Below are 27362 nucleotides of genomic sequence, written 5' to 3'. Positions count from 1 at the left end.
TTCTAAGCGTTCCAGGTTCACTTTTCGTGTTGCCACAGGTCATTCAAATCTTCAGGCAACACTTTTTGGATCATGCAGAAACCATCAGCTTTTTTCTTACACTGTGGTCATTTGAATGCATTCCTGAAAGCTTAAACAAAAAACTATGCAGATTAAAGTTTTGGCATAAATCACATGACTGCCTAAAGTGGAACTCTCGGTCACCTTATACCAGGCAGTGTTGAATAACTGAGCCACAGCTGTGTTACAAAATGTCTTGTAGATTATTTTACAATTTTTCAAAATGCTTTCAAGCAGGACTGGTGCATTTCCCGTCCCTTAGGTTTGCACATCAGTGCCGTTCTCTTTGTCTTTTCATCCCTTCATCTAAAAACATCTTCAGTCCCTTCATGGCTTCAGGCCCAGAATACGACTGTCTCTGTTTTCTCAGTTTAGCCTAATCTCACTTTGCTTGGACAGCTCATCAGCATCCTTCAGCGAGGCCAAACCTAAAAACGACCCGGGAGAGCCGAGGTGACGGCTGATCAGAAGAAGTAGAAGTGAAGAGAGACTCGCTAATGCTGGTGGAGTGATGTGAAGACAGCCGTGACCGTTGGATGGGAAAGACCGGCGTGAAAAATGGAGATATGAAAGACTTACATAATAGAGTCTGGTATGTAACATCATACAGTGCAGATGTCATGTTATCTTCTCTGCCTACGTTTCCCTCGATTAAACCTCAAACCAAGACTTTTGCTTCCACCTGGGTCATGAAGCTGACATCTTATAGCAAAATTTTATCACCCATCTTGTATTTATCAGACGTGAGTGCGATTCGCTCTGATCACATCGTACAGGAATGGCAGCTCCTTCCACCAGCCCACATGTTTCATAACAACCACAGCCCAAAGCGCCCTGACGGGCCCACCGTCCTCCGGGCATTCTGTGTACAGATTGAAATCATAACAAACCTCTTCCTCACAGAATCCCACCACATGACTTCATTCTGGGTGTGGGAATTATGGCATCCAATCAAAATAACCTTCTCATGACCTCAGTTTGGCTAGAGCTTCTTCTCCGATACCAAACGGAGAGGAATGACTTCATATATGAGGAGGAAGAGGCCTGTCAAACAAATGGGCTTTGTTTTTCTTTGCGCTCATTCATGCTGATTGTCACAAATAAGGATGAGAAAAAGTTCAAAGCTTTGGGTTAGCTGCAGAGCGCGTGCACGTTAAGGTGATTTTGCATCTTCAGATAGGCCGCCTGGAGAAATGATTCATGACAACAGAAGTAAAGGAATCTGAAGAAGCAGAGAAGTGTATGCATGGGTTTATGTCCGCTGCAGCAAGGTTTCACTTTATGGAACAAAACATGACATCAGCACCACGCCCAGATAATCCAGCAACTGCTACTCCTGAACGCAACTGCTCTGACAAACAGGGAGTGAATGCATCAGTGTCCATCTGACATAACTCCTCAGGGAGTACGTGAGTCTGTTCGCCGCTGCCTCTTTTGTTTGCTTTGGTTTCCACATAGAGATAAGAGCGTCATTATGTGCACCGAGCCCTGCTCCTTGGTGACCAGACAGGACTTTCACTTTAGTAACAGAAAGACGCAGACCGCCATGACTCCTTGTGCATCACCCGTAACTGTGATTTGAAATCTTTAAACTTTCTGTCCTGGTCAGACAAGAAAGCAGAGGAGCTCTGGGTTTATGTTTCGGAGCATTACCATCACTCACTGCTGATCTCTGCCATGGGCCACATGCAAAGTGCTTTCACTTCACTGTTTACATTATCATAATTTACACGCATGCAGAATAAAGGACAGTTTATGCTCCTTACATTAGCGTATATGATATCAAATCTGAGAGCATATACTGGACTACTGCTGGCAAGATATTACAAAACCATCTGTATGAGCCGTGATGAACTGTAGCATTGAAAAGGAACCATTATGTCCTTAATGTGATGTACTGTTTTGAAAGGAGAGACGATGAGATTTTGCAAATATTTAAATATAGTTTTACTGCTTAGATATTTTACAGTTAAGACAAAGTTTTAAAGTTCAGTGCAGAGTTAGAAGAGCTGCTAGACACCTTTCATTTTGGCATTTCCTTTTCATTCAATAGGTCACATCTGTCTTCGTGCTTGATTCTAGAGTGAGGTGCCCTTTTCATTTTCACTTCCTGTTGGGAATCATGCATTCCTCTTCCCATCCTCTTCATCTTCCTCCATCCGTACTGCTCCTCTCCTCTTGCCTGGCCCCATCTCCGGCATCCCTGTCCTTAGATGTCCTCTGCCCAGATCCAAACCAGCTCAGACTCACCTATTTCGTTGTCTCTAAGCCTTCCATCCTACGCCATGTTTTACTTATTCTTTTTCATCATCGCAAATCAGCGTGTCAAGAAAATGTGCCACTGGTGCCGGGCTTTTATAACCAGTAAAGATGCACAGTTCCCAGCAGTAATGAGCTCTTCAGTTATGATCTAAACTACATGGACTAGATGTTGTCTTTGCTTTTCAGTATATATTTATTTATGCTGGACTTGAGAGCGAACTACCCCACATATAAAACAGGTAGGTGAACCAAGGTTAGGTTCATTTACTCACTCTGACTCAGCAGCACCCTGGCAGCAGCTCTTCCCATTGATGCAGAGCACAATTACCGCACCTCAGATTCTGCTCGCCTCCCTAAATTAGATTGTTTTCTGCAAGCAGGGCCAAAAAGACAGCCTGGCTGCCAAAGTCCTGGAGAGTTTGGCCACGCTCAACCATCCCAAGACGGCAATTGGCGGTTACTCGGCCACTGTTAGGGCTTGGGTGGCTGCTGTCACTGGACTTTCCCAGCCTGTGAGAATGGCACAGCACTGTTCAGCTGTCACCGAGGGTCAGCGGGGAGAGTTGGCTCTCTGAATGGCCGGCCAAAACATCTAGCATTCAGCTAGCCTCAGCTGCTAGTGGCACCCGTGCTGGCAGCAGTGGATGAGTTAAATATAGAAGTATACTTCTGGCTTTTGTGACTCTGGTCAAAAAGCACAGAGAGGGATGATGGTGGATGTGGCTTGGAGAAAAGATCTGGCCCTGTGACAAAGGACATCACAGTCCACCTCACCAGGCAACGGCCTCTTTCAGACAGAGCGGGAAGAGAATAGCGCATGCCCCCCTCCACACACACGCACGCACACACACACACACACACACACACACCGCTCATCAACTGGCTTCTTGAAGGGATAGGAGGGAAAGAAAATGAGAGGTGTGTGCTAGCCTGCTATGTGAAACAGAACTGGATAGGCTGTGGGAGCGAGAGAGGGCGTGTGTGTGTGTGTATCTGTGTGTATCTGTGTGTGTGTGAGAGAGAGGGAAGTTACAGTCCTCTGTTATTGCTCTCTACCATTCCCTTCTTGACCCGACGACCTAAAAGAAGAGAGGCAGGGAGAGAGTGAGAGAGCAGGGAAGCAGACACCACCAGTGGACCACACAAGCCAGAGGATACGAGTGGACTCTGTATTTCCTTCTTGCCTTTTATTATTTTTGATTCTAGGATTACTTGCTGTGTTTACTAACTGGTTAAACATTCTGGAAACATCAGAGCGGCAGGTGAGTGATCATCTCTTGCATCTCTCATGCTGGAGAAAAAAAATCTCTGCTATTTAGAGGGAAAGAGCCAATGACAAACATGCGGTTCTAGCAGAGTGGAGCTTATCAGCTGTTCTGCTTTCAGGCTGTAGTGAATGAAACGGCTGAGTGCAGGTGCTGCTGCTGCTCGGCTGTCATCAGTTTTATTGAGCCAGTAAAGAGCACTGGTCAAAAGAGTCTCCTGGCTTCATTTGTTCTGCAGTATGTGAATGAAAACACTATTCCCCACATTCCTGTGTGATTAATTCCAAATAATGAGCGTTTAAACATTTTGAATTAATTAGTGTGCGAGCAGACACACGACTAGTCTCTGTGCTGATAATGGAAATGCAGCACGTTCGGATAAAAGAAAGTCATGAATCAAACATTTCTCAATGAATTACACGTTGTTACTGTGTGAATGAGACCATTTACTGTAAAGAATGTGGGCATGTGGGAGGAAACACCCACAACACAGCAGGGCATGGTGGTTTATTGAGATATTGCAAAGAAATGAGAATGATATCGTACACATTCACACAGTCGACCTTTGCCCCCGACCTCTCCCACACGCGCCGCCTTCGCCTCCTCATGCAGCTCTCACTGCTGCGCTGCTCAGCATTAAGAAGCTTAGGCCCGACGAGCTGCAGCACGATGACATCTTTCATCTGGAATATTTATGGGATGTAATGACACCGAAATGAATTCCATTTCATTCACATGAAGTCACCAGTGTTTAGGAGGAGACACATGGCTCCTGCCAGTCGCTGTTTGTCAGGCCATACGTCACCCTGTCTCAGTAAACTGAAAAGAAAAATGTGAAATGCGCCTCGGTCTCTTCAAGGCCAGCTCCCGCTGATGAGTCGAGGGTTTTCTTTCCTCCTTGAGTGTTCGAGACCGCAGCGCAGCCTCTCCCTTCCTGCCTTCCAGTGGTACCAGCCCTGCCTCAGGACAGAGAGACCCGGTGCAGAGAGATTGCTCATTAACATTTCTGTGCTTGTAAGTCCTCTTTACTCCTGCACACTCTCAGGATAGTCTGTGAAATTCACCGATGGAAGGAGTTCTAATGATATTTCGTGGGTTATTGATAGTAAAGCATACTTAAAGCTACTCTGTGGTCACACAGTCACTGCAGTGCGTTATTGTTATTCCTGCAGTGTTACTATGTATGTTGCATGCTGCTGATGGAGTGGCTAAGCTCCTCCTCTCGCACGTGACCGTGGCAGGTTGGGGCTGGAGTTTGATTCTTCCTGTTAAAAAGACGTTTTTCCTTCCCACTGTTGCCAAGTGCTTGCTCATAGGAGGCCATCTGATTGTTGGGGTTCTCTCTGTATTATCATGCAGTGTATTACCTTACAATATAACATTGTTGTTGTGATTTTACGCCATAGAAATAAAGCTGATTCAATTCGGGATTGTTTTTAACTCTTTTTTCTTACTTTTTATTTTTTTTTATATGTAAAACATACACAGACTTGGCCTAATATATAAATAGATATAACAGAAGCATAAAGGTTTCTAAAGTAGAACAAGAACATGTATTTTAATGCAGTACTTGAGTAAATGTACTCAGTTACATTTGGCCACTGTAGAAATTCAGTCAGCTGAATGAGCAATCAGAAGAGACAGATCTGTGACTGTAATCAGTCCCAGCTTGTTAATGGATCAGTCTTTGTGTAAATCAATAATGCAGTCTCTGATTAACTGAAACTAAGCTGAGGCTGGGTCTCCGCCAGAGCAGCATTGATTCGTGTGTCACCTCACGACATCACTTGAGCTCTATGTCACTTAAGGTGTTTCTCATGCACAAGGTGACATAGTTTAGCAGTGAGTACACAGTGGTACACATGACAGAACAGCATTGTTCCAGGATTAAACGTTGACACCGACACCTCAGCACCCTGTAAATGCTGCTTATCATGATACCGTTCTTTATACTTGCATCGATATGCACCTGTACCTCTATCTTGTGTGTTCGTGTTCATGTGGGCTAATTCATTTTATGACACGTGCACTAACAGAAACAGGAGGCGGAGCTTGTTCCGCCAGTAGCCGGTGTCTTTCCTGCGTGTCTGGGGGGCCTCGACAACAGCTGTCACCGACACATGCACAGCTACAGTCGTATAAATGCCCCTGGTCTTGAATTCCAAAAATGCAGTTTAGATACTTCGGGATGTTTCGCAGAACAGCGGCACTTATAACTCATGTGCCCTTCATTTAAAAATAAGCCCAGAACTCCATGGCAACCCAAGATATTCTAAAGAGCACTTGATATGTTGTGGTCAGAATGGCGACGCATACGTGCTAAAAACAGGGGACTGGTTAACTGGCTGTTGATGTTTAACGATAATAAGACGAGTGATGTCATTCATTAGGTTCGGATCTTTGGACCATGATGTGCCTGGACCGCTCTGGCATTAAATATGGATTGCATCAGGAGACATTTCAAATTTCACAGCTGGGAACAAACCTCACGACCCATTCTGTAAACTTTTCCCCTGTTTGCCAGTAGTGACATAATCATGACTTTCCTGGTGATTTCCTGTGTGATAAGTTACACCAGCCTTCATCATTCCAGTGATATTACTGGTCAGGAGAGAACAAACCAGCATATACAGTAAAACATCTGAAGGCACCTTTAGAATGAAGATGACTGGCCTCTGTGACTAAGACAGGCCGTCTTTGTCCCTGAACCAATCACTCTGTGACTCCACACGTCTCTCAGCGAGTCAGAGCTCTTCTCTGACAGACATGTTATGCTTTAGTTTATTTTTGTCTCACCTGCAACAATGCTTTTCATTTTTTCCCATCTGTAAAAAAGGTAAACAACTGACAATGGCACCAGCACAAGACAATGCAAATGCTCACTTACAAACTTAAATGGGTAGCAGTTTGGAGATTTGTGGTTAGCCATGTGTTACATTATCATTCCGAGCGCTGCGACGTGCGATAGCTTAGGTTTACTGGAAGGCCAGCTGCAAACTTTAAACTTTAAAGCTGAAATTTCTGCCCACTGTTTTCCCGTCCACACATATTTAATCTCTCTGACCTTTGGAGCCTTTTTACCTCTGTTTTGGTCTCCACACCCTCCTCAGATAAAATATCTGGGTCGCTGAGTTGCTAAGCTCAATTTTCATCTCCAGCAACAGTTACGTTTACACCTTTGGTAGCGGTGACACATTTTTATCAACATTTTCTTTTATTAATTTGAACGATTAAAAAAGCTTCTGGGTGCTGTTGGTGTGACTGAAGAGGATAGTAGACGCAGGACAGAATGGAGGGAGGAGCCTTTGTGCCTGCCAGGTTTTTGTGATTGTTCTGCAAGTCGCCACCCTGGCATACAGCTGGGATCAACAGGGGCTCAAGAAGTAGAGTTGGTCACTTACCCGTCGGAAGGTCGATGTTTATTTTACAGCTACTCCAGTCCAGTGTGTGTGTGCACAATTGTCAGACAAAGCTCTTAGGTATAGAAAACAGTGTTTGCATGAATATGTATGAAACTGGGTGAATGAGGTTTGCAGTAGAAAAGGACTTGGAGTGCTCCAGTGCACCATATCAGTACCAGTCCAATTCCCAATAAATTCCAGAACTCTAATGGTTGGAGAAGAGCTGCAAGTTAGCACAAAAACACTGTTCTCTGAACAGCTATGAAAACATGTTATGGAAACCAAACAGACGTTTGATGTGTGCTTTAAGATGACTTTCTAAGTTCTCTCTCAGTCGCCCATTTTTTGCTCCGCGCTGACTTCAGCTGGCATTCAGAGGATTTTAGACAAATGGCCGAGCCTATGTCTCTTTCCCACGTTTGAATGTGCTTCATCCATATGTTGCTGTTTCTATTCATAGCACACTCAGAACTTAATATCTTCCTTAAGAGAGGGTAAAGATGATAACCAGATCTAGAAAGATCTAGTGCTTCATTAGTTGGTGTTGGTTTACCGATGCTGCCGCTAGACTTTAGCAACAAGAGTCAAGTGACTCTTACTAAATGCCGTTGCTATGGGAATCGTTAAAATGTGAACGTTTATCGTCGTGTTTGAAACTATGTTTCTAATAGACTATGTCTAATCTAAGTGTGCTTCATGTGCAGCAGTGTTTATAATGCATGACCCAAATCTGAGCATGTTTCATCTCGCTAGGTTCGCCGGTGGATTTACACAGTAAGAGTGAATAAACAGCTTGAGTGAATATTTAACAAAGTGCCCTCACAACAACTCTCACGAATGCGTCCTGTTTTATAAGTGACTGATTAACGGCCTACCTGCGCTGAGTGTTTATCAAGCAAAGAGCGTGTTTGCTCTAATAGCAAAGACTTACTTAGAGAGCCACCTGCATTCTTCTCGGTTTGCTCACTGTTCAAGCTTCGGCTGGTTCCCATGAGGGGATCAGGTTAATGTGACATCAGGAGAATACTACAAGATGAAACCCACCACCTATGCTGACATTTTGCTCCAGTGTGCTATGCCAGCATTAGTTAAGTATTAATAGAAGCCATGATTACAGTAAGACAAGCTGTAAATGCTCGCGTTATGTGCACAAAATCTTTTTGATGGTTCAGTTTAACATTACAAGAAGAACGTTTATGAAAGCAGAATCTTTAAGGAATGTGAACAAGTATCACTCCAAACTTTTTCTGCCAACAGAGTCTTTAGTTTTCCCAGGAAAAGACTGTTATGTAAAATTTGACCCGTGAAGGCCACCGGCCGTCTCGGCTCGAAGGCTCCGTCTCCCAAAATGGATTCCTGGAGCAGACTGCGGCTTTGTACCCTTGCATCCTCACAAAAGTTTCAATAATAAATGGATTGACTGGTAGCTTCGAAATCCATCCGCAGAGACGGTTTTGATTGGAGCTTTCATGTCTTGGCAGGGCTGGTGTGTTTTTCTTGCTGCTCGAGCACGCTGCATTTTATCTGTGTTCTCTGGCAGAACTGGTACCCTAATGCTCTCGTGCAGTTCTCTCTCCTTTTTTGGTCACGCTGGGTTTGTGCTGTGAATACATCAAATCACACCGAATCAAAAAAGTCATTTTTCCTTATTCATCACCTCCGTCCTCATCCGGCAGATCAATTTGGTTATATGCCAGTTTTTTGCCACCAGGCCCAACCTCTTGATACGAGCATCACATACAAGCTCAGTTTTCAGTAGCCTCGTGACCTTATCATGCTATAATTTTATTTCAGCTAATGGTGTCTTTAAAGGGAATATCTGCAAATGAACACACACAGGATGCAGGTAGTTGACTTTCCACCATCTTTTGTGCGATTGAGGGCTCGTATCTGCCCAAGCAGACCAACCACTGGCAAATAAATGACTCATTTATTTAATAAGTTTTCAGTCATTTTCTCCAACTCTAACTCTGTGTGTAACCATAACATAATTAGTGTATCTGGCACAGGCTACAACATTATGCCTATTAAATTTTATTAGAGCGTGCTGGGAGCAAACATCATTCGGACTAAAGGTATATGTAAGCCATAAAGTGAACATCGGTGCGGACCACTGATTAGCTTTTACAGTTTCTTTTTATCACTTTGGAATGGAGGCACGTGCTTTGTTGGGGCCTATAAATACACGTGTGTGACAGCTGGACCTGCCCAAGCCTTGGGGCAGATATGGGTCCCACTTTAAATTTAGACTCAGGCCTTGGACTTGGGTTTTAGGATATTTCTTATTAGATTGAAGTACTGGATGCCGCACCATCAGTGGTGATGGCTTAGATGCTGTGAGTGTGTGTGGACATTGTGACAGGTGGTCATTGATGTTAGAGTACAGATTTACTGTCTGCATGCTCTCCTTTCTTTTCCATAAAGACAAATGGGAATGCTTCACGGCAGGGAGGAATTCAGGTCACGTGACTCAGGAATCCCAGCTTGTCTCTCTGCGGAATTAAATTGATAAAGACTGCAGCGACCAGTCAAGGTGACTCAAAACTGTGAAGACAGTGGGCTTTGACACATGACAGTTGTGTTCATGAGTTGCCTGTAATTGGCCATGAGGATGATAAATATGTAGCAGTTTCAACAGCAAGATTTCAGATCAGCTGTGGTTGCACATGGAGAAATACCTGGTCAAATAGTCCAAATACTTATGGACTCTGCAAAAGTTGTTAAACTGTAATCAGCAAAGGCTGTGAAACTGTAATGATTTTATTATTTTCTGCTACCAGGAAGTGTTGGATATTAAATGTCATCAGGTTGTGCAGCTGAGGAATGTTGGACTTGTTATAATAATAAATTAAAAGTTGATTTCTAAAGACAAATGCATTTCTCGTTGAGATATATTTAGTTTTCTAACACTCTGTGCAGTGTTTGTCATGTTTCGGCTGTGTGGCAGGCAGGGATTGGACACAAACGCAAACTCACGGGGACAGAACTTGAACTCAAAAGCACAGCTTTATTGCTGGAAAATAGAACACAAGCAATACAAAACTAAACTGGGAAAAGCTAATTAAAATGCATACCAGAAGGCACGGGGAGAGTCACACACAGCATGAGGGACGACGCGACACTGACTCAGAGAAACACGGGGTTTAAATACACTGGGAAGTAACGAGGGGAATGAGACACAGAAGGAGGGCACAGCTGGGAGAAATCAGGACTGACGAGACAAGCAAAGCAGGACACATTCACATAGGACACGGACCATCAAAGTAAAACAGGAAGTATCACACAGAGACGCGAACTTGACACAGTGGAGACAGCAACTAAGAAACACGGATGATCTGATATCCTCGTGTTGGTGTTGTTCCCAGACCATCATGAAAATGTTGTTCCAGGTTCAACATTGCAAGTGACCAATCACATTGTTGTGACGTTATTCTTTTGCGCGCCAAGCCATTCGTGCATTTATGAAATTCCAATGTTGCAAGGACAATATCAATTCTGCTTACTGTTTATTAAAGGGTTACGGTTAGGGTTAGGGTCAGGGTCCGTTGATCGGCGGACAGAGGCAGTTTCACGCAGCTTTAGTACAGTTTTTTGTTTTACGCCGGTTTTTCCCGAAGTCGCAAAAGTATGACGTCACAACATTCTGATTGGTCACTTGCAATGTTGATCCTGGAACAACATTTAGTATGATGATCTGGGAACAACACCAACACGAGGATATCAGATCAACCAAGAAACACAGAGACATAAACCATAAGGCAGAGGACTCTAAGAACCGAGAGACACAGAGGGGAACTCAAACATGCAGACACAGACTACACAGAACAGAGGGGACACAGAGAAACATGAAGGGCAAGGGATCGAAACTAGAAACCATAGAATAACTCACACAAGTACAATAATACAAACATCACAAAGAACTAAAAACGCTGAGTCAGAAGACCCAGGACCGTGACAGTACCACCCCCCCCCTTAAGGGCTGGCTCCAGACAACCGAAACTCAGAAAAACAAAACCAAACAGAAAACAACCCAGGGCGGGCGGCGGGGGCCCAGGACGGAGGGCTCGGAACAGAAAACAAAAGCAGAGCACAGCAAACACCGGAGCCCAAGAAAACAGCCCAAACACAGGGGCAGTTCAGGGGGCCGACCATGCGGACGGCAATGGCGGCGGCGAAACAGTTCAGGGGGCCGACCGCGCGGAAGGCAGCGGCGGCGGCGACGACGGAGCAGTTCAGGGGGCTGGCCGCGCGGAAGGCAACGGCGGCGGCGAAGGAGACGACGGAGCAGTTCAGGGGGCTGGCCGCGCGGAAGGCAACGGCGGCGGCGAAGGAGACGACGGAGCTGTTCAGGGGGCCGGCCGCGCGGAAGGCAACGGCGGCGGCGAAGGAGACGACGGAGCAGTTCAGGGGGCTGGCCGCGCGGAAGGCAACGGCGGCGGCGAAGGAGACGACGGAGCTGTTCAGGGGGCCGGCCGCGGAAAGCGGCGGCGGCTCTTAAGTGTCAGGCGTACTGGCCGAGGCTCGGTGGGCACAGGACCAGACGGCAGCTCAGCAGCTGACGCTGCAGACGAGGATGGACCACACGAGGCGGAAGCAGAAGCTGATGATGCTGATGCTACAGACGGGGATGAAGCTGATGATGCTGGAGCTGGACCAGGCGACGGCGTGGGTGGAGACGCGGAGGCTGCACCTGGCGAGGAAGGAGACGCGGAGGCTGCAGCTGACGAGGAAGGAGACGCGGAGGCGCTGCAGCTGGCGGCGGCGTGGATGACACTGCTACTGCAGACGTGTATGAGGCTGCCGGTGGAGCAGCTGGTGGCTGGACGGGCCCCTCGGGCCCCCCAGCGGAGACAGGTGGCTGGACGGGCCCCTTGGGCCCCCCAGCGGAGACGGGAGGCTGGACGGACTCGCCAGAACCCCCAGCGGACGAGGCGGGTGGCGGCGCGGGAGCCACGGAGTGCTGGATGGACTCATCTGAGCTTTCTTTACGATCCGTGTTTTAGTTTTGCAAGAACCGTTCCTGTGAGGACACAGTTGTATATTCAGCTGGTGGAGGCCAAACAAGAGATAAAAGAAGAGTGAATACTGCCTTTCATGAGGAGGATAATTAGTACTGTAAATCAGTGCTAAACTAAGTAGAAAATGATGTGCCATTTCCAAAAACCTAAATGAAAGGCATTAGCTCAGGGGTGGGCAATCTCAGTCCATGAGGGCCGGTGTCCCTGCAGGTTTTAGATGTGTCCTCGAACCAACACAGCTGATTTAAATGGCCTAATTAGCTCCTCAACATGTCCTGAAGTTCTCCAGAGGCCTGGTAATGAACTAATCATGTGATTCAGGTGTGTTGACCCAAGGTGAGACCTAAAACCTGCAGGGACACCGGCCCTCGTGGACTGAGATTGCCCACCCCTGCATTAGCTGGTAGGTTTAAATAAAGTTTTGTATGTTTTACTCAAAGCCCTGCTTCAGATTGGTCACCTGCCCGGGGTGTGACCTGCCTCTGAGCCTGTAGTAGCGAGATAGGGTCCCGCCCCCTATTAGGAAAAAGGACAAAAGCCTTTATTCAGAGCTAAACATGATAAAAACATATATAGTTGCCGTGAAGTCAAGTGAGCTGCATTTCAACAATAAGATCAGAATTAATGTTTGTGTTCTGGGGCAGTTTGTCTGAAACCTTGTTTTGATTGTTTGCTTTACTTTTAATGCATTCTTACATTTTCCTCATATGAATTTTTATTGTACAAGACTGAATTTGACCTGAAGCTATTTTTATTCTTACATCTGTCAGCTCTAACTGCACTCGCCTGCCTTCTCTGCTGAACGATAGTAACACTGCAAAGTGAGCCGAGCTGTTACAGTAGCTGGATTTTCATGGCGTCGGCCCAGAAATTAAAAATAAACCATCACGGTCCTCACTCGGTGTCAACCATCTTGTCCTTAGGAAGTCTGCCAGAGTCATTTGCAGCACTACACATGTTTCTGTGTTTCGTCACGCTCGTGTCCCAGAGGTGGTCATTTTAATGCCCTCGACCTCTGGGCATCATTCAGAAACACTGGCACAGTTTGAATGGTGGACCCAACACTATCAGCACTCGCGCACACTGCTGCACCACAACACTGGAATGAACGTTAGCGAGCCTACAGCTGAAACTAATAGGTATGAGCAGGAAAGAAGGCACCGCCATTAATCTCCAGTTAAGAACCAGATCTCCTCGGAGCCAAAGTGCACTCTCTGAACTCCGAGATAAAGGATGCACTTAATGGGTCCGTTTGTTTGATTTTCTTTCCTCTTTATTTGAACTGAGAGATGCTGCCACTGTTATCTTGCACCCCAATTTTCGTACATGGGTGTTTTTCCCCGAAATAAGTGGGATTCAAAGAGATCGGTTTCAAGCGTCATTGGAATTCACTGCAGTCTTGACTTTGGTGACCTTTATTACTGAAGAAGATAAGCATTTCTCTTGATGTGAAGCAGCAGTTTGATAGACTCTCTTTCAAACTTCTCAAAATTGTATAGAAAATCTAACTGAGCTTTACTTTTTTATCAGGTTGGACTGATACGCATAGTTACTGATGTTCCAGTAGAGCATATGTGTGAATTCTATCGCACACTTCCATGAACGTGCACCAGAGAGAAGTCCTGACAGTTTGGACGGCTTATTTGGGATGATTCAGAGGTCAGGGCGCTATGACATCACTGTGGGCTTACAGGGGGACTCTAGGTGCTCAGGGTGCTTTTCTGTTTGTAATTATAAAGAGCTGCTGATGTCATATCTGAAACCGATCACAAAGAGCACTCTGTTCGTACAGAACGTGAACACACACACAAGAACACGCACGTTTTCACATTCACAGAGACAGAGAAACAAACTTCTCTTCAGTCTCTTAACATTGTTGGTTGTTGTTCTCGTGTGTGGAGTCAGCTCCCAGCTTGAGAACTGGGTAGAGGTCTTTGCCCCTAGCTTTTGTTTTAGCATCACAGAAATGTGGAAATTTTAATGTCACATTTTTGCCATTTTTTGTAACTAATTTAACCTCCTAAGACCTGAACTCTTCCACAACATGCATTTTAAGTTTCTCTTTGATATTTGGGCTGATTGGCACCTGATGAATGTAAAAACAAAGAATTACCAGATTTTTTTTTGACCTTTTTTTTTTGTTTCTGAGAAAAATGAGAGCCACATATGAGGATATTTGTTTAAAATTTCAATAGAACAGTGGCAGCATAATGTCCTCGTAAGTGGATATCAGGCCCTTGAAGAGCAAAATTGAGGATTTTGGCCTAAATAACCCAAAATGTGACGTCCACATGTGTGGACACCAGGTCGTAGGAGGATAAATATAAATTAGTTTGTGTATCCATGTCCTCCAAAAGTTGTACCCACTGCTTTCATAACTTTAAAAAAAATGATATTAACTGAAGAGGGTGGCAGAGTGGTTCAGTGGTTAGCATGGTCACCTCACAGCACCAAGGTCGTGGGTTTGAATCTTTCTCTGTGGAGTTTGTGTGGATTACTGTGACTGAGAAGCCACACCGGCGGTTTGGTTCATTGGTTATTCTAAATTGACTGTAGCTGTGTCTCCAACCTTTGACAACTGTAAACTTGACTCATAAATACAAATGAACTCATGCTGTGCACAGGCTCAGTTGCAAACTACTTTTAAATTATTTAAAACATTCAGAAATGACAGCAGAAGTTGTGAACCAGTGATAAGTACATGCACTTCTACCAACACTCACCCTTATATGCCTTTGTGATTTTGGGACTACACACACACACACACACACACACAGGTGGGTAATTATTGATATTCACTCCAGATTAGGGATGTTAACAGAAGACATGTTTATCCAGTTTTAATACAAACACAATGATTGTGCTTGTGTTTGTCATCGGATCAGTGCAGGTCAGAAGGTCTGTTAATGTGAACAGGAATGGAAGCCAAACTCAAACAACACACTCCTGAACCAAAAATACCTATGAAAGGAAAAAGATGAATGGTAGTGGGATGCAACCGAATAAAAGGCTGAATTAAAAACAGAGAAACCTGTTCCTTCTCTCTCTGGTTCAGGTAGGATGAGATCCAAAAGCAGTGGGGTGGACACCCCAGCCAATGGGGTACTTGGAGTTCCACAGGGTGACCAAGAACAGGAAGTGAGCCTGCCTGTGAAGACCCTGAAGGCCAAAGTCCAGCAGAAAGATGGTGAGGAAACAGTGGAGGTCGAGGTGATCTCTGACAAAGACAAACCGTTGGATTCCTCCAAGGCTGGAGATAAAAGACAGAACATCCTGGATCTGTCTAAAGAGGATTTGCTGACACTGTTGGGAATCATGGAAGGAGAGATTCAGGTGGGCGAGGCATTGTTTCCCTTTGTGTTTAGCTTTCTGTATGTGATCTGCAGCTGTAAGCAGGACAAGTGCAATGATAAGAGAAAAGGTGGATGAGCGCAGTACCTGAACATTATTGGCTTGAGTAACTGCAAGTTTTGCACAACAGCTCTCTCTTGTGGTTTAAAATGTAACATACCAGAGAAAACTGACAACCACACTTAGACTTTATCGAGTTGGTACTTTAGAGAACTCTGAAAGGTAAACTGGTGATCCACAAAGCAAAGACTAGCAAGTTTTTAACACCCTCTGTATCATTTCTGTGTAACTTCAGGCCAGAGAGGATGTTATCTGCATGCTGAAGTCCAAACAGAGTTCCCCAGAAGCCCTTGAGTCACAGTATGGCGCCGCGGTCCCTGGCTCGGCCCTCCAGGCCCTTCAGAGAGACGGCGTCATCACAGGCACCAAACCACACAACCACAGTGTCTACCAGAAACCGATGACTGAGGTTAGTAGGCGAGTGTCAGTCACAAACCCTGAGGGATGATCAAAATTACTTTTTTATTAACAGGCCTCAAGACCCTCGAAATCCAAGAAATCACAAGACAGAAACTAATAAAAGTAATGTTTTTGTCACCACCTGGCAGGAGGTTGTTGCTACAAAACACTCGGCATGTTGCACCACAGCAACTGGAATTATTTGTTTCTGTGTGTGCGTGTTCGTCTTTGCCGTCTCAGCTCGAGCGTCTGCAGGAGAAGCACAAGGAGACGTACCGGCGGATGCTGGGTCAGCTGCTATTCGCAGAAAAGTGCCACCGGCGAACGATCCACGAGCTGGACACAGAGAAGCGGAAGCACGCCGACTACATGAACAAGAGCGACGACTTCACCAACCTCCTGGAGCAGGAGAGAGAAAGGTGAGGAGATCAGGAAAGGAATGCAAGAGCCAGCGGCTGTAAAATTGCAACACCATTATCTGAACCTGGACACTGTTTAGCTGCCCCGCTATTTTAAATCATTTGGTAAATAAGCTTTGAGAGAAGCACCTACAAATATGTTCATTTAACAGAAAGCAATATGCACATAAAGTGAAAAAATGGTGTACAGAAAGTAAATTTATTGCTGTAGCACTGCAAACATCATGTGATGCTCATACAGAATTTTACAGGTATGAGAAGTAAAAGGAGGAACTGTGAAGGAGAACCTGGTAAAAGCAGCAGGGGAAGAAGAAGAAAGCATAAAGTGCAGTTCCAGTGTAGTCTATGAAGCCAGTGCATCCAGTGGCTCAAGGGAGAGAGTCGAGGGAAGGAATGCTTGAAAAACATCTCAGACTGCATGAAAGATGGCTTCATCGAACCTGTGACGCAAGCGAGATGGGAGAAGACAGGGAGGTGCCGCTTACTGAATGATAACCTCGCATAGCTTTGTATGCAGGGGAGAGTCACGCAGCTCAAGGAAAGAGAGGCCAGAGGCAGGGTGGACTTGGACTGCTGTGGGAAAGACACAGGTCAGATATTGAGAGAAGAGGACACAGAGCCATGGGGTGGAAGAACAGCAGGAAAGACAAGCGCAGGGCTAAAGGACATGTCAGAGCTTCATTGCTGAGGTTGTGACATGGGCTCGCAACCTCAGAGCGGCTGCATGGACACACAACACAGGAGGGGAGATGGTGAAATTCTGTGTTTAGAAGGCTCATAGAGATAAAGCAAGCCTGTATGTGAGAGCGTATTTGTGCCATGGGAGTGTATGAGAGAGAAGGCCCTGCTAACTGCAAACACTCCCATATAAAAGGGTTTAATTGACTGTTGGTTGTTGGAGATTATTCTTTTGTTATTGTTTTGTTGCAGCTTCCACAAACGGACGGCGATGCATAATTTAAAGCTATTCGCACTCATAGTTTGCAAAATAAAAATAACAGCAAAATATGTGGACGACATAATCATCTGTAAGACAGACTGGAGCACTTATGTGGCAATTTATAATGACTGTGAAAAAGTTGCTTTAAAACTGTGACATTACCTCTTTGCACGGGCACGGGCACGGGCACACACACACACACACACACACACACACACACACGACACAGCTGGGAAATAAGCAGCTGAATTTACCCACAGAAACGACCACCTGCAGTAACCAACCACTGTGGCCCGCCCCACAGTTTGAGAAAGACTAATCTAAAGTAAATTTATGTGAAATTTGATACTTTAATCTAGCACTGTCCAACTCCAGGCCTCGAGGGCCGGAGTCCTGCAGGTTTTAGTCCTTGATCTGACACAGCTGATTCAAATGGCTAAATTCCTCATCAACATGTCTTGTAGTTCTCCAGAGGCCTGCGAATGAACTAATCATGTGATTCAGGTGTGTTGACCCAGGGTGAGATCTAAAACCTGCAGGACACCAGCCTTCGGGGCCTGGAGTTCCCCACCCCTGTTTTAAACAGAGCCCTAGTGAAAGAGTGCACACAACCAGCTTAAACTGCATATATTTCATGAGTTTTAGCAACAGGAAAGAGGGACTGCTGACCTGTCTGTGGTGTATCCTGCTGTGTTAGCTGGACTGGTCGAGCTCTTCTGTGTTGCATAAGCAGGGGTCTCGAACTCCAGTCCTCGAGGGCCAGTGTCCTGAAACTTTTCCATGTGTCCCTGTTGCAACACGCCTGAATACAATTAGTAGGTCATTAGTAAGAGTATAGAACTTGACTGCGTGCTGAAGTGGAAAAATTACTTCTAACAGTACTTTTATTGCACCATGTTCATTCACTCATGAGCTGCTGTAACATGAATCAAATGGCTGAATTGTCACCTCAGCATGCAGTCACGTTCTACAGGGTCTTGCTAATGACCTACTAACTGTATTCAGGCTTGTTGCAACAGGGACACATGGAAAAGTTTCAGGACACCGGCCCTCGAGGACTGGAGTTCGAGACCCCTGGCATAAGCAGTGAGGTACATAGGTAGTGGTCTCACCCTGACCACACCTATAAAATTGTCCGTCTTTACCACCGACATGAACCAAAAGGAGTCTGCAAATATTCAAATGAGGTTATTGTAACATTTCTGAAGGAAAACAACTAATTGATATTTGTGAAGTTGTTTGAGTGACATTCCACAACTTTACTCCAAAAGAATCTGATCTGAAACTTTATAATTAATAAGATAAGATAACCTTTATTGAGAGAGATAAGGATAAGTGAAGTTTAGCTGTAAGTGCTGCGGTTGGTAATAGCGACCAAATCATAACTAAACGGGTTAATTTACTTCTACTCGATCATTTGTTGATCCCCATCTCATGCCAGGTGGTTTCCAGCAGGTTCCTTGGCTCGCACACATGGCGGCCTCTGTCACCCCAAAGAGAGAGAGCAGAGAGGATGAACTCTGCCAGGTCTTTACTCTGTCAACACCTGCACGTTTCAGATTCCTCTATTTGCACCATACACAGGGATGCGAAAACAGCTCAACTCCAGGAGGAAATCTAACATGTCCATGGTATATTCATTAAAGAGAAAGCCTGACGGAGCTCGCAGTAAAGCTCACGCAGTGTTATTCTTGTCTAATTTACATCAATTTTGTTTAGCCGGAAGTAAAACTTCCAATTTTGTTTTTCAAATCTCACTTGCACTGAGAGATGGGACAGACGTTTGCTGTCCACACAGTAGCAGGTTTTTCCCTTAGGCCTTAGATTTATGGAGTTTTTATTCACTAAAACTTTACCTAGAAAGTGAAAAAAAGTAGCCAGGGGCTGGAGGGGTTAACATAAACAGGAAAAACAGATTTAAAAGAGAACATGACACAAGTGCTAACAGCTACACAAAAACATGCAAACAGACAGTCATTCACTCTCTCAGGTGAGATGGAAGCGTGTCATGCTCTCATCCTTATGGATGTGATCTCCTCCAGCCATCTAGATGAGAGTGAAGAGAGAGAAGTCAAACGCTCTTGTGCCAAACACCTTGAGGAATGCAGAAAATGGGCAGAGAAGAAGCTCCTTCAGACCGGCAGCCATCAGCGATTAACACCCTCTCAGACAACAAGTAATTTATGTGTCAAGATGTTAAATATTTCAAGTGGCACAGTGGAATGTGTTCAGACTGACGGAGGAAGCAGCTCCCACTCCTGACGGGAGTTTCAAAGAGCGCAAAGTCACGCACACAAAATGAAGACGTGGCCTCCAAACTTAAACTGTTTGCCGTTATCGAGCATGCTGTCTGCTCTCCTTTAACACCAAGTCAGAGTGCACAGAGCTCAGGCTCTGCACCTTTTGCCACTTGTTTTCTACATCCATCTTCATCCTACTGACACAGGCTTTTAGATCACACACACTTTTACATGGACGCAAAGCAATTTCTTGCAAAGTTGAAACACAAGCTAAGCTGTGCTTCATAGAAACGGTAACACAAACACTTGTATTTTCCCATTTTGGACATTGTACACCACAATTATTTCTTCCTTAGTAACAGTAAACTAGAAATCTACATGACTTGGCCACAAGTGCCAAACCCCTCTGACATCATGACTCTGACCTTTGCATGAAAGTAATTTTAGAGTTCCAGTTTCTAGGGTGTCAGTGACTTCTGACTGTGTAAGTATGAAATGTTATGAGCTACACTTTCACATGTGGACGGCCTCTTTGTACAGTAGCCAGGTATGCTAAACACACTTGGCAATGGAAGCTGCTGGCATTATGAATCAATGTCGATGTTTATCTACAAGTTCACTGGCAGACGTGGTTTTTTTTAAACTGTGGTTTTGTTTAAATGATTAACTGTAGCTACACGGCCCCGCGCTGCAGTCTGGATGTAGCGCTTCGTACTCTTATTGCCATGTCTCTATCCTCCCATGTCTCCGTCACCTCAAGGGAGGCATCCAACTCTTCCATATCTGGTTTCCTCATCATATGTAGACTTTGCAGGGAGCCTCATTCATGTCCAGGTTCCCCTAAAGTGCAACTGCAGCAGACATTCTCTCTTGTACCAGTGAGCTCACAGCAGAGACATTATCCTGCACACAGAATGGAAAATGGAGCAACAATGATATAACTTTGAATGTGAGCCTCAGAAAGCATTAACACTAATTCATTTTTTTTGGAGTAAACTTGGAAACAAAGTTATATTGGGCTAATCTCTATTTTTATAAAAAGCATTAAAACTGAGGGGAGCTTTGCAAAACACTGGTTCTGTGGAAGGGTCCCACCCCCTTCACAGTGTCTGAAGCAGAGCTCTCTCTCTCACACACTCTCACACTGCTTTACATGGATGAGGTGGCATCACTCACTAGAAGTCTGCTGTTTCCTCGCAGTAGTTATTCACCTTTCATTGCCCTCATGCCACGCCTGGAGTGTGCCGGTGGAAGATTTAAGTGACAGGAGGTCTCTGCTACTCCTATTGCTGCTACTGTGGATTTTTGCACGGGCAGAACAGGGTTCATGTGCTACTTGTAGAGCATCAATAGTGGGTAAGTTTTAAATCTAGCAAGTTTCTGAGGTCTTGTGACCACATACATTTTGAATGGAGCTCATTTAGTCTCTTTACGAGTTGTTTAAAATGCACAGTCATCCTTGTTGTGCTGATGCTTCTTGTAATTTGGTTTAATTTGCAATGCAAAAAGGTTCAGGTTGAATATTGTATTACAATATCCCCGGGAGTGTACAGGCAGGAACTGCATCTGCATGCATTCTGCTTTGTATGGATTTTCTTCGAGCTGGAAATGAGAATGGACATGAGCAGCATAGAAAGGAGCTAAGAGAAAAGATGACTGCTTGGTGAGGGGGTGTTGGTGAAACTCAGTAGCAGTTTGTTCTCTTGTACTATTGCTTTGGCAGGATTGAAAATAGTAGGAATGTTGGAGTGTTTCATTCTGACAGGTTTTCCTCTGGATGCTTGTTTGGGACACTGTAGCATGAATTATGTGTTCTACCAGGACTGTGACTGATAATTGTTTTATCCGTGTTCTTTCTAGATAGCTTCAAGTGCTGGGCTTGTTTATACCACTGTTTGATTTAGAGTGTGGAGTCAGTGCATAAAGTTTTCAAATTCAAATTCAAATTTTATTTGTCACATACACAGTCATACACAGTAGGATATGCAGTGAAATGCTTAGACAACTGCTCGTGACCTAAAGAAAAAAAGACTATGAATAGGATAGGAAATAAATCTGAAAATTAAAATGAAGGGTAAATTTAGCTTGGAAGGAATAAAATAAAATATTGATATTAAAGTTAAAAATAAAATAATTGTACAACAAATTACACAATATAGAAATATATAAGAATATATGAAGAAATATAGAACAATACCAGCAGCTGTAAAAGTACTAAATGGTATCAAGAAATATAATGTCCAGGGCTGTGCAATCCACATGTAAGTGTCTTGTGCAGTGCAAATATGCTTAAAGTGATTTATTTAAGTGACTTGTGATAGAGTGATTAGATTAGATGACCACGCAGTGTAGTTGTGCAGTGGCCACTGGTGTAAACAAATGTCCAGAATGTCCAGTGTGTGTGTAAGAACTATATGTGTGGGTCAGTACTGTGTGGTGGTGTGATTGAGAGACCGTATCGCCTGCAGGAAGAAGCTCCTCCTCAATCTCTCTGTGTTGGTCTTCAGGGAGCAGAATCGCTTTCCTGACCTCAACAGAGAGAACAGTCCATTGTTGGGATGGCTGAGGTCCTTCACGATCTTCCTGGCCTTGGTCCAGCACCGCCTGCTGTAGATTGAGTGCAGGTCAGGGAGCTCGGAGCGGAGCTGATCGCACAACCCTCTGTAGAGCTCGTCTGTCCTGCATGGTGCTGTTCCCGAACCAGGTGGAGATGTTTCCCGTCAGGATGCTCTCTATGGTGCGCGAGTAAAAGTTCCTGAGCACCTTGGAGGGCAGTCGGAAGTCTCTCAAGCGTTTGAGCTGGTAGAGATGCTGTCGGGCCTTTTTCACCACGGTGCTGATGTGGCAGGACCATGACAGGTCCTGCGTGATGTGAACTCCGAGGTATTTGAAGTTGTCCACTCTCTCCACTGGGCACTTGTTGATGATGCAGCCTTGAAGCGAGCATAGAAAGTGTTCAGCTTGTCTGCCAGTCTGCGTTCGTCATACCGGTTGTTGATGCTTCATAATCCGTTATTGTCCTTAATCCCTGCCACAGGCTCCTAGATTCACTCTGTTGGAGTTGTGACTCTAGTTTCCTCCCGTACATGCAAATTTCAAGTTTAAAGTCAGTGACCTTCCAGAATAATGCCCTTTCTTTTTTTGTTCCTTTCAGACTGAAGAAGTTGCTTGAGAACGAGAAAGCCTACCAGCTCAGAAAGGAGAACGAACACGCCAAACGTCTGACCAAGGTGCGAGAGGAGCTGGTCAAGCTGAAGTCTTTCACCCTGATGTTGGTCAATGAGCGGCAGCAGCACCTGGAACAAATAGACCAGCAGAGCCAGCGGGTCCAGGAGCTCAGCCAGCAGCTGCAGCAGCGTGAGCAGGCTCTAAGTGAAGCCAGGCAGCGTGCTCAGGAAGATGGACACAGGGTGCTGAGCCTCGAGGCCGAGCTTAAAGAGAAAGCCGACAAGCTCAAGCAACAACACGAAGAGATGAGTGCCAAGCTAGCCGGTCAGGAGCTTCTCAATCGTCAACTAAATACAAAACTTTCAGGCCTCACGAATGAGGTTGCGGAGCTACAGGAAAGCAACAGAGCACTGAGGAGATCTGAGGAGGAACTGCATGAGCTAAGGGAGAAGATCAGCAGGGGGGAGTGTGACAACTCAAACCTGATTGCTGAATTAGAGAACTTGAGAAAACGAGTGCTGGAGATGGAAGGAAAGGATGAGGAGATTATTAAAACAGAAAATCAGTGTAAGGAGCTACGGAAGAGGCTACAAGAGGAGGACAATAAGAGTAAAGACCTCAGACTGGAAGTGGAGAAGCTCCAAAAAAGAATCATGGCATTGGAAAAACTCGAGGGAGCATTTAGCGTTAGCAAAGCCGAGTGTGCACAGTTACACGGTGCTCTAGAAAAAGAGAAGGGCCTGACCAAAGAGCTTTCAGACGAAGTTGTAGCTCTCAAGATTCGTATGAAAGAGCTCGAGTCATCTGAGATAAAGCTGGAAAAGTCTGAGCTGAGCCTTAAGGATGACCTCAGTAAGCTTAAATCACTGACCGTCGCATTGATGGAAGAACGAAAGACCCTGATGGAAACAGTGAAGTCATGTGAGGAGAAAAAGGACGATTTAAGCAACCTGGTCAAAGCTGAGCAGAATAAAGTTATGGAAGTGACAGAGAAGCTGATAGAAGAAAGCAAAAAGCTCCTAAAATTGAAATCAGAGATGGAAACCAAAATAGAGACTTTAACGAATGAAAAGGGCGAGCTTAGCACTAAGCTAGCTTATGAAATTGATAAAACTAAGGACCTTAGCTCTAAAGTCAACCAAATGAAAAAGAAGTTAGATGGATTTGAGCAAGCAGAAAAACTTTCTGGAAAGAATTCAGTGAAATGTGACATGCAGAGAACATCTGAGCCCATCATCAGAGATGACAACAAAGTTAAGGAGCTGACGTTTGAAATTGAGCGCCTGAAAAACCGTCTCAAACAGCTCGAAGTGGTAGAGGGAGATCTTCTCAAGACAGAGGATCAGTACGACATGTTGGAGAAAAAGTTCATGAGTGAACAGGACAAAGCCAACATTCTGTCCCAGCAGGTGGAGGAAATGCGGACTCAGATAGCACGGAATAAAGCAATCGAGAAAGGAGAGGAGGAAAGCCAGGAGGAAGATCTGCGTCAACGTTGCAAGAGAGAGGAGGCCAGAACCAGGGAACTGCAAGGTGACGTGGTAGCGCTCAAGGAGAAGATCCACGAACTCATGCACAAAGAAGACCAGCTTTCTCAGCTCCAAGTGGACTTCTCCGTCCTGCAGCAGAGGTTCTTGGAAGAAGAAGAGAAAGCCAAGAACATGAGCACTGAAGTTTTCCATCTCACCAAAGAACTGGAGATGGCTAAGCGTCAAAGTCGAGCGCTGCGACCCAGCTTGAATGGGAGAAGAATAGTGGACGTGGCGGTGACCTCCACTGGCGTGCAGACAGAAGCGTCGTCCTCCGAGCCAGCAGAGGAGGATACCCCGGCTGGCTTTATAAGAAAGTCTGTTCAAGAAGAGAACCACATTATGAACAACTTAAGACAGAAGTGCCTGAAGAAGCCAGCAGAGAAAGGCAGTGCTGTTGAGCGTTCACCTTCATCTGGCAGTGATTTAGGTATCAAGAGATCTTGGATTCCCTGGATGAGAAGAAAGGACAACAGCCCTCAAGAGACCCACCTGGAGAAGCCACTGCACAATGGAGAGAGCTTCTCCTCTGAGCTGACCATGCCCCAGAAGCCAGGTCAGCCTTTCCACATCCGAGTGACACCAGATCACCAAAACAACATGGCAACTCTTGAAATCAGAAGCCCGACTGCTGGGGACGTTTTCTCTAGTTCCGCTCCCCTCAGCCCCAATCCATCTCAACCCAAATCCAGAATCACCATCATTCCCACCGGCACTGCTCCGACCCAGCGGAGAAAGTCCCCCGCTGTGTCTCAGGGCCCCGAAAGGGCCAAGTCTCCAGTCACTATCACAGCTATATCTAGAGCCAAGTCTCCAGAAACCAGCCGAATCTCCTCCACTAACTCAGGAAGACCCTTGTCCCCTGTCTCCATCATGACAGTGAGCACAGCTGTAGCGTGCGAAGCATCTGCCTCCCCAGAACCTCAGGAGATGACCATGGGCCGAGCCGTGTTCAAGGTTACCCCCGAGAAGCAGATGGTCCCATCGCCTGTACGAAAGGGTCACGGCAACACGAGTATCATCACCACGACTGACGATAGCAAGATCCACATTCATCTAGGCAACAACATCGCCCCAAAGATGGTCGTCAGGCCGGTGGCTGCTGTCACAGAGAGCAAGGAAATGACCTTATCGACTGGGACAGTTTTGCGCTCGCCTCGTCAAATCACCACCACTACTACCAGGAGCACGCAGAGCAAAGTGATGAGCAGCATTACAATTTCTCCTGTTACGTCCTCCTCTTCCAGAACGACACAAGGCATGGTAAGTTTTCCTTCATCCAGCTTTGGATAATTCCTGTTTTCTTTAAGTTGGATCATCTCTTTTCCTTACCTTCTTCATTTTCTTTTACATTTTTGGATCAAAGAGTTGATAGGAACACTCAAGCTGATAGCGGTTTCCTAAGTTCACCATGAGCTTCTTTTCACATCTCTGGAGATGAGAGATAATGCAGCACTGTGTGTGGTGTTTCCCGGGACCCCTTTTACTCTGCTCTTTGTGGATCCGATGGGTAGTGTGACAGAAACGGGGCCATGTGCAGGTCTGAGAGCAGCAGAGATAATGAGGTGGAATTTTGCCACCCTGCTTTAATCAGGCTGTAATTTATAGTTGTTACACTGTGTTTACTGTTTACATTCACAAACAGCCGTGGCTCGGGGCCCTCCGCGCTCTGGCTGACACAAAACAGCTTGGCACCGTCAGCAGCGTACTGAAACCTGGCCTGGACAAGCACTCGCTCGCTCAGTGAAAAATAAATGTTTACATTTCTCATTTGTGCTGCTCTTTTAGCACATAAGATCAGTTACATTGCACTAATTTACAATTCCTGTTTCCTGCATGATTTTTACCATGAATCCATAACTTAGTGTCGGTGTGGCTCAACTGTTTTCATTCTCCTGCCTGAGAAACTGTACTCTCTCTCTATTGTCAAACAGACCGGGCACGATGCCCAGCCACCGCGCTCAGGGCTGACCCGCATCCCAATGTCCAAGAGCCTGAAGACGGGAAAGGCTGCGCTGGGATCCCTGGGGGTCTCCGGTGGAGTGAAACTGGAGTCGCGGGCTGAGAGTCAGTCTATGAGGATAGAAGTTAAGAAATCCAGCGTGAATAGCAGTACTTTACAGAATGGAGGAAAAGCCTGAGAGACACAGTACCAAACGTATCTACATGGTGCTTCAGAGAGATTCATAGTAAAAGCTGTGGTGTTTGAGTACAACTCAACTATAGTTTACAAGGCATTTCTTTATTATTATTATTAAGCAGGAGACTGATTTTATACTTTTTATAAGGTATTTTCTACTTCTTTACTTCTTATTTGCATTTCTGCCATTTAGACTGAAACATCCATGATTTGTTTTGTTGTTTTTTACAGTGTGTTGTGATGGGCATTTGGGTAAGACTCTGCTGCTATCAATGGCTTCTTTCTTGGGGTGGATATTTAATCTATAATGAGTTTATTTGTTTTATATTAGACACAAAAAGTACACAATTATGTGAAAATTTGGTGCATTTCTAAAGGATTTGTATTGAAAATATTGTAAATAAAAGTGATATTAGAGCAAAGTGTGGTGTGATCATTTATGCAGACACTTATGTTAACTCATCTGTGTACCTGCAACCAGTGCTTCTTGCCCGGGCCTGCATCCAAGGATTGAGGGAAATGAAAAAATTCATATCCTGTGCTTTACGTAAATATTTTTGGAATAACAAATATTCTGGTTGATTCCTGTAATATAAACAGAAATCTTTAAAAAGCAATGTGCACGAGGCCAGACAAAGAAAACAATGAGACAGTGACGGTGCAAGAAGCAGAGGTCGTGAAGGTAGATGTGCTTAAACACCTGGGGTCAAGCATCCAAAGAGAGGTGAAGGAGAAACCCGGAACAACATTTATTATGATGATGTGGGAACAACACCAACACGATGATATCAGATCATCCGGAAAGCACTGCCAGGGGTGATTTGTGACAAAAGGATAGCAGCAAGAGGGAAAGGGAAAGTTTACAAGATGGCAGTGAGACCTGCTGTGATGCATGGTTTGGAGATGGTGACACTGAAGATTTTGAAGGTTTTCATTGGGAGTGACCAGGAAGTGAGGTTAGAGAGGTGATGTTGAGATAGCTTGGACAGAGGAGACACTGGACAAAGGATGGTAAATATGGAGCTATCAGGTATGAAGAAAGGAAGAAGACAACAAAGAAGCTTCAAGGATGTAGTGAAGGAGGACGTGCAGAGGTTTGGTGTAACTGAG

The 27362-nt window shown here is 45.1% G+C and overlaps 1 protein-coding gene across 1 annotated transcript; it reads left to right on the top strand.

Moving 5' to 3' along the window:
- Positions 1 to 3400: 3400 nt before the first annotated feature.
- On the top strand, positions 3401 to 26674 carry LOC147306615 (filamin-A-interacting protein 1-like). The gene is made up of 6 exons (XM_086275125.1): positions 3401 to 3584; positions 15062 to 15339; positions 15653 to 15826; positions 16057 to 16235; positions 22570 to 25375; positions 26047 to 26674. Exons 2-6 carry the CDS (start codon positions 15067 to 15069, stop codon positions 26251 to 26253), a joined length of 3639 nt encoding a protein of 1212 aa, XP_086131251.1. The 5' UTR covers positions 3401 to 3584; positions 15062 to 15066; the 3' UTR covers positions 26254 to 26674.
- The last annotated feature ends 688 nt before the right edge of the window (positions 26675 to 27362 follow it).

Source organism: Aulonocara sp. 'chitande type north' Nkhata Bay, linkage group LG19 (assembly GCF_057382095.1).
Source record: "Aulonocara sp. 'chitande type north' Nkhata Bay isolate Kocher_YH1m ecotype deep benthic linkage group LG19, A_spYH_male_GT1.1, whole genome shotgun sequence".
In the NCBI taxonomy this organism is placed as follows: Eukaryota; Metazoa; Chordata; class Actinopteri; order Cichliformes; family Cichlidae; genus Aulonocara; species Aulonocara sp. 'chitande type north' Nkhata Bay.
The sequence above is the reverse complement of the archived record's forward strand: the minus strand, read 5'-3'. Positions and strand labels throughout refer to the sequence as shown.

Excerpts from the sequence above, each read along its gene's own strand:
- LOC147306615 (XM_086275125.1), top strand. The coding sequence starts at position 15,067 with ATGAGATCCAAAAGCAGTGGGGTGGACACCCCAGCCAATGGGGTACTT. Across the intron at positions 15,827-16,056 it reads ACCAGAAACCGATGACTGAG|CTCGAGCGTCTGCAGGAGAA; the intron begins GTTAGTAGGCGA and ends TTGCCGTCTCAG. Across the intron at positions 16,236-22,569 it reads CTGGAGCAGGAGAGAGAAAG|ACTGAAGAAGTTGCTTGAGA; the intron begins GTGAGGAGATCA and ends TGTTCCTTTCAG.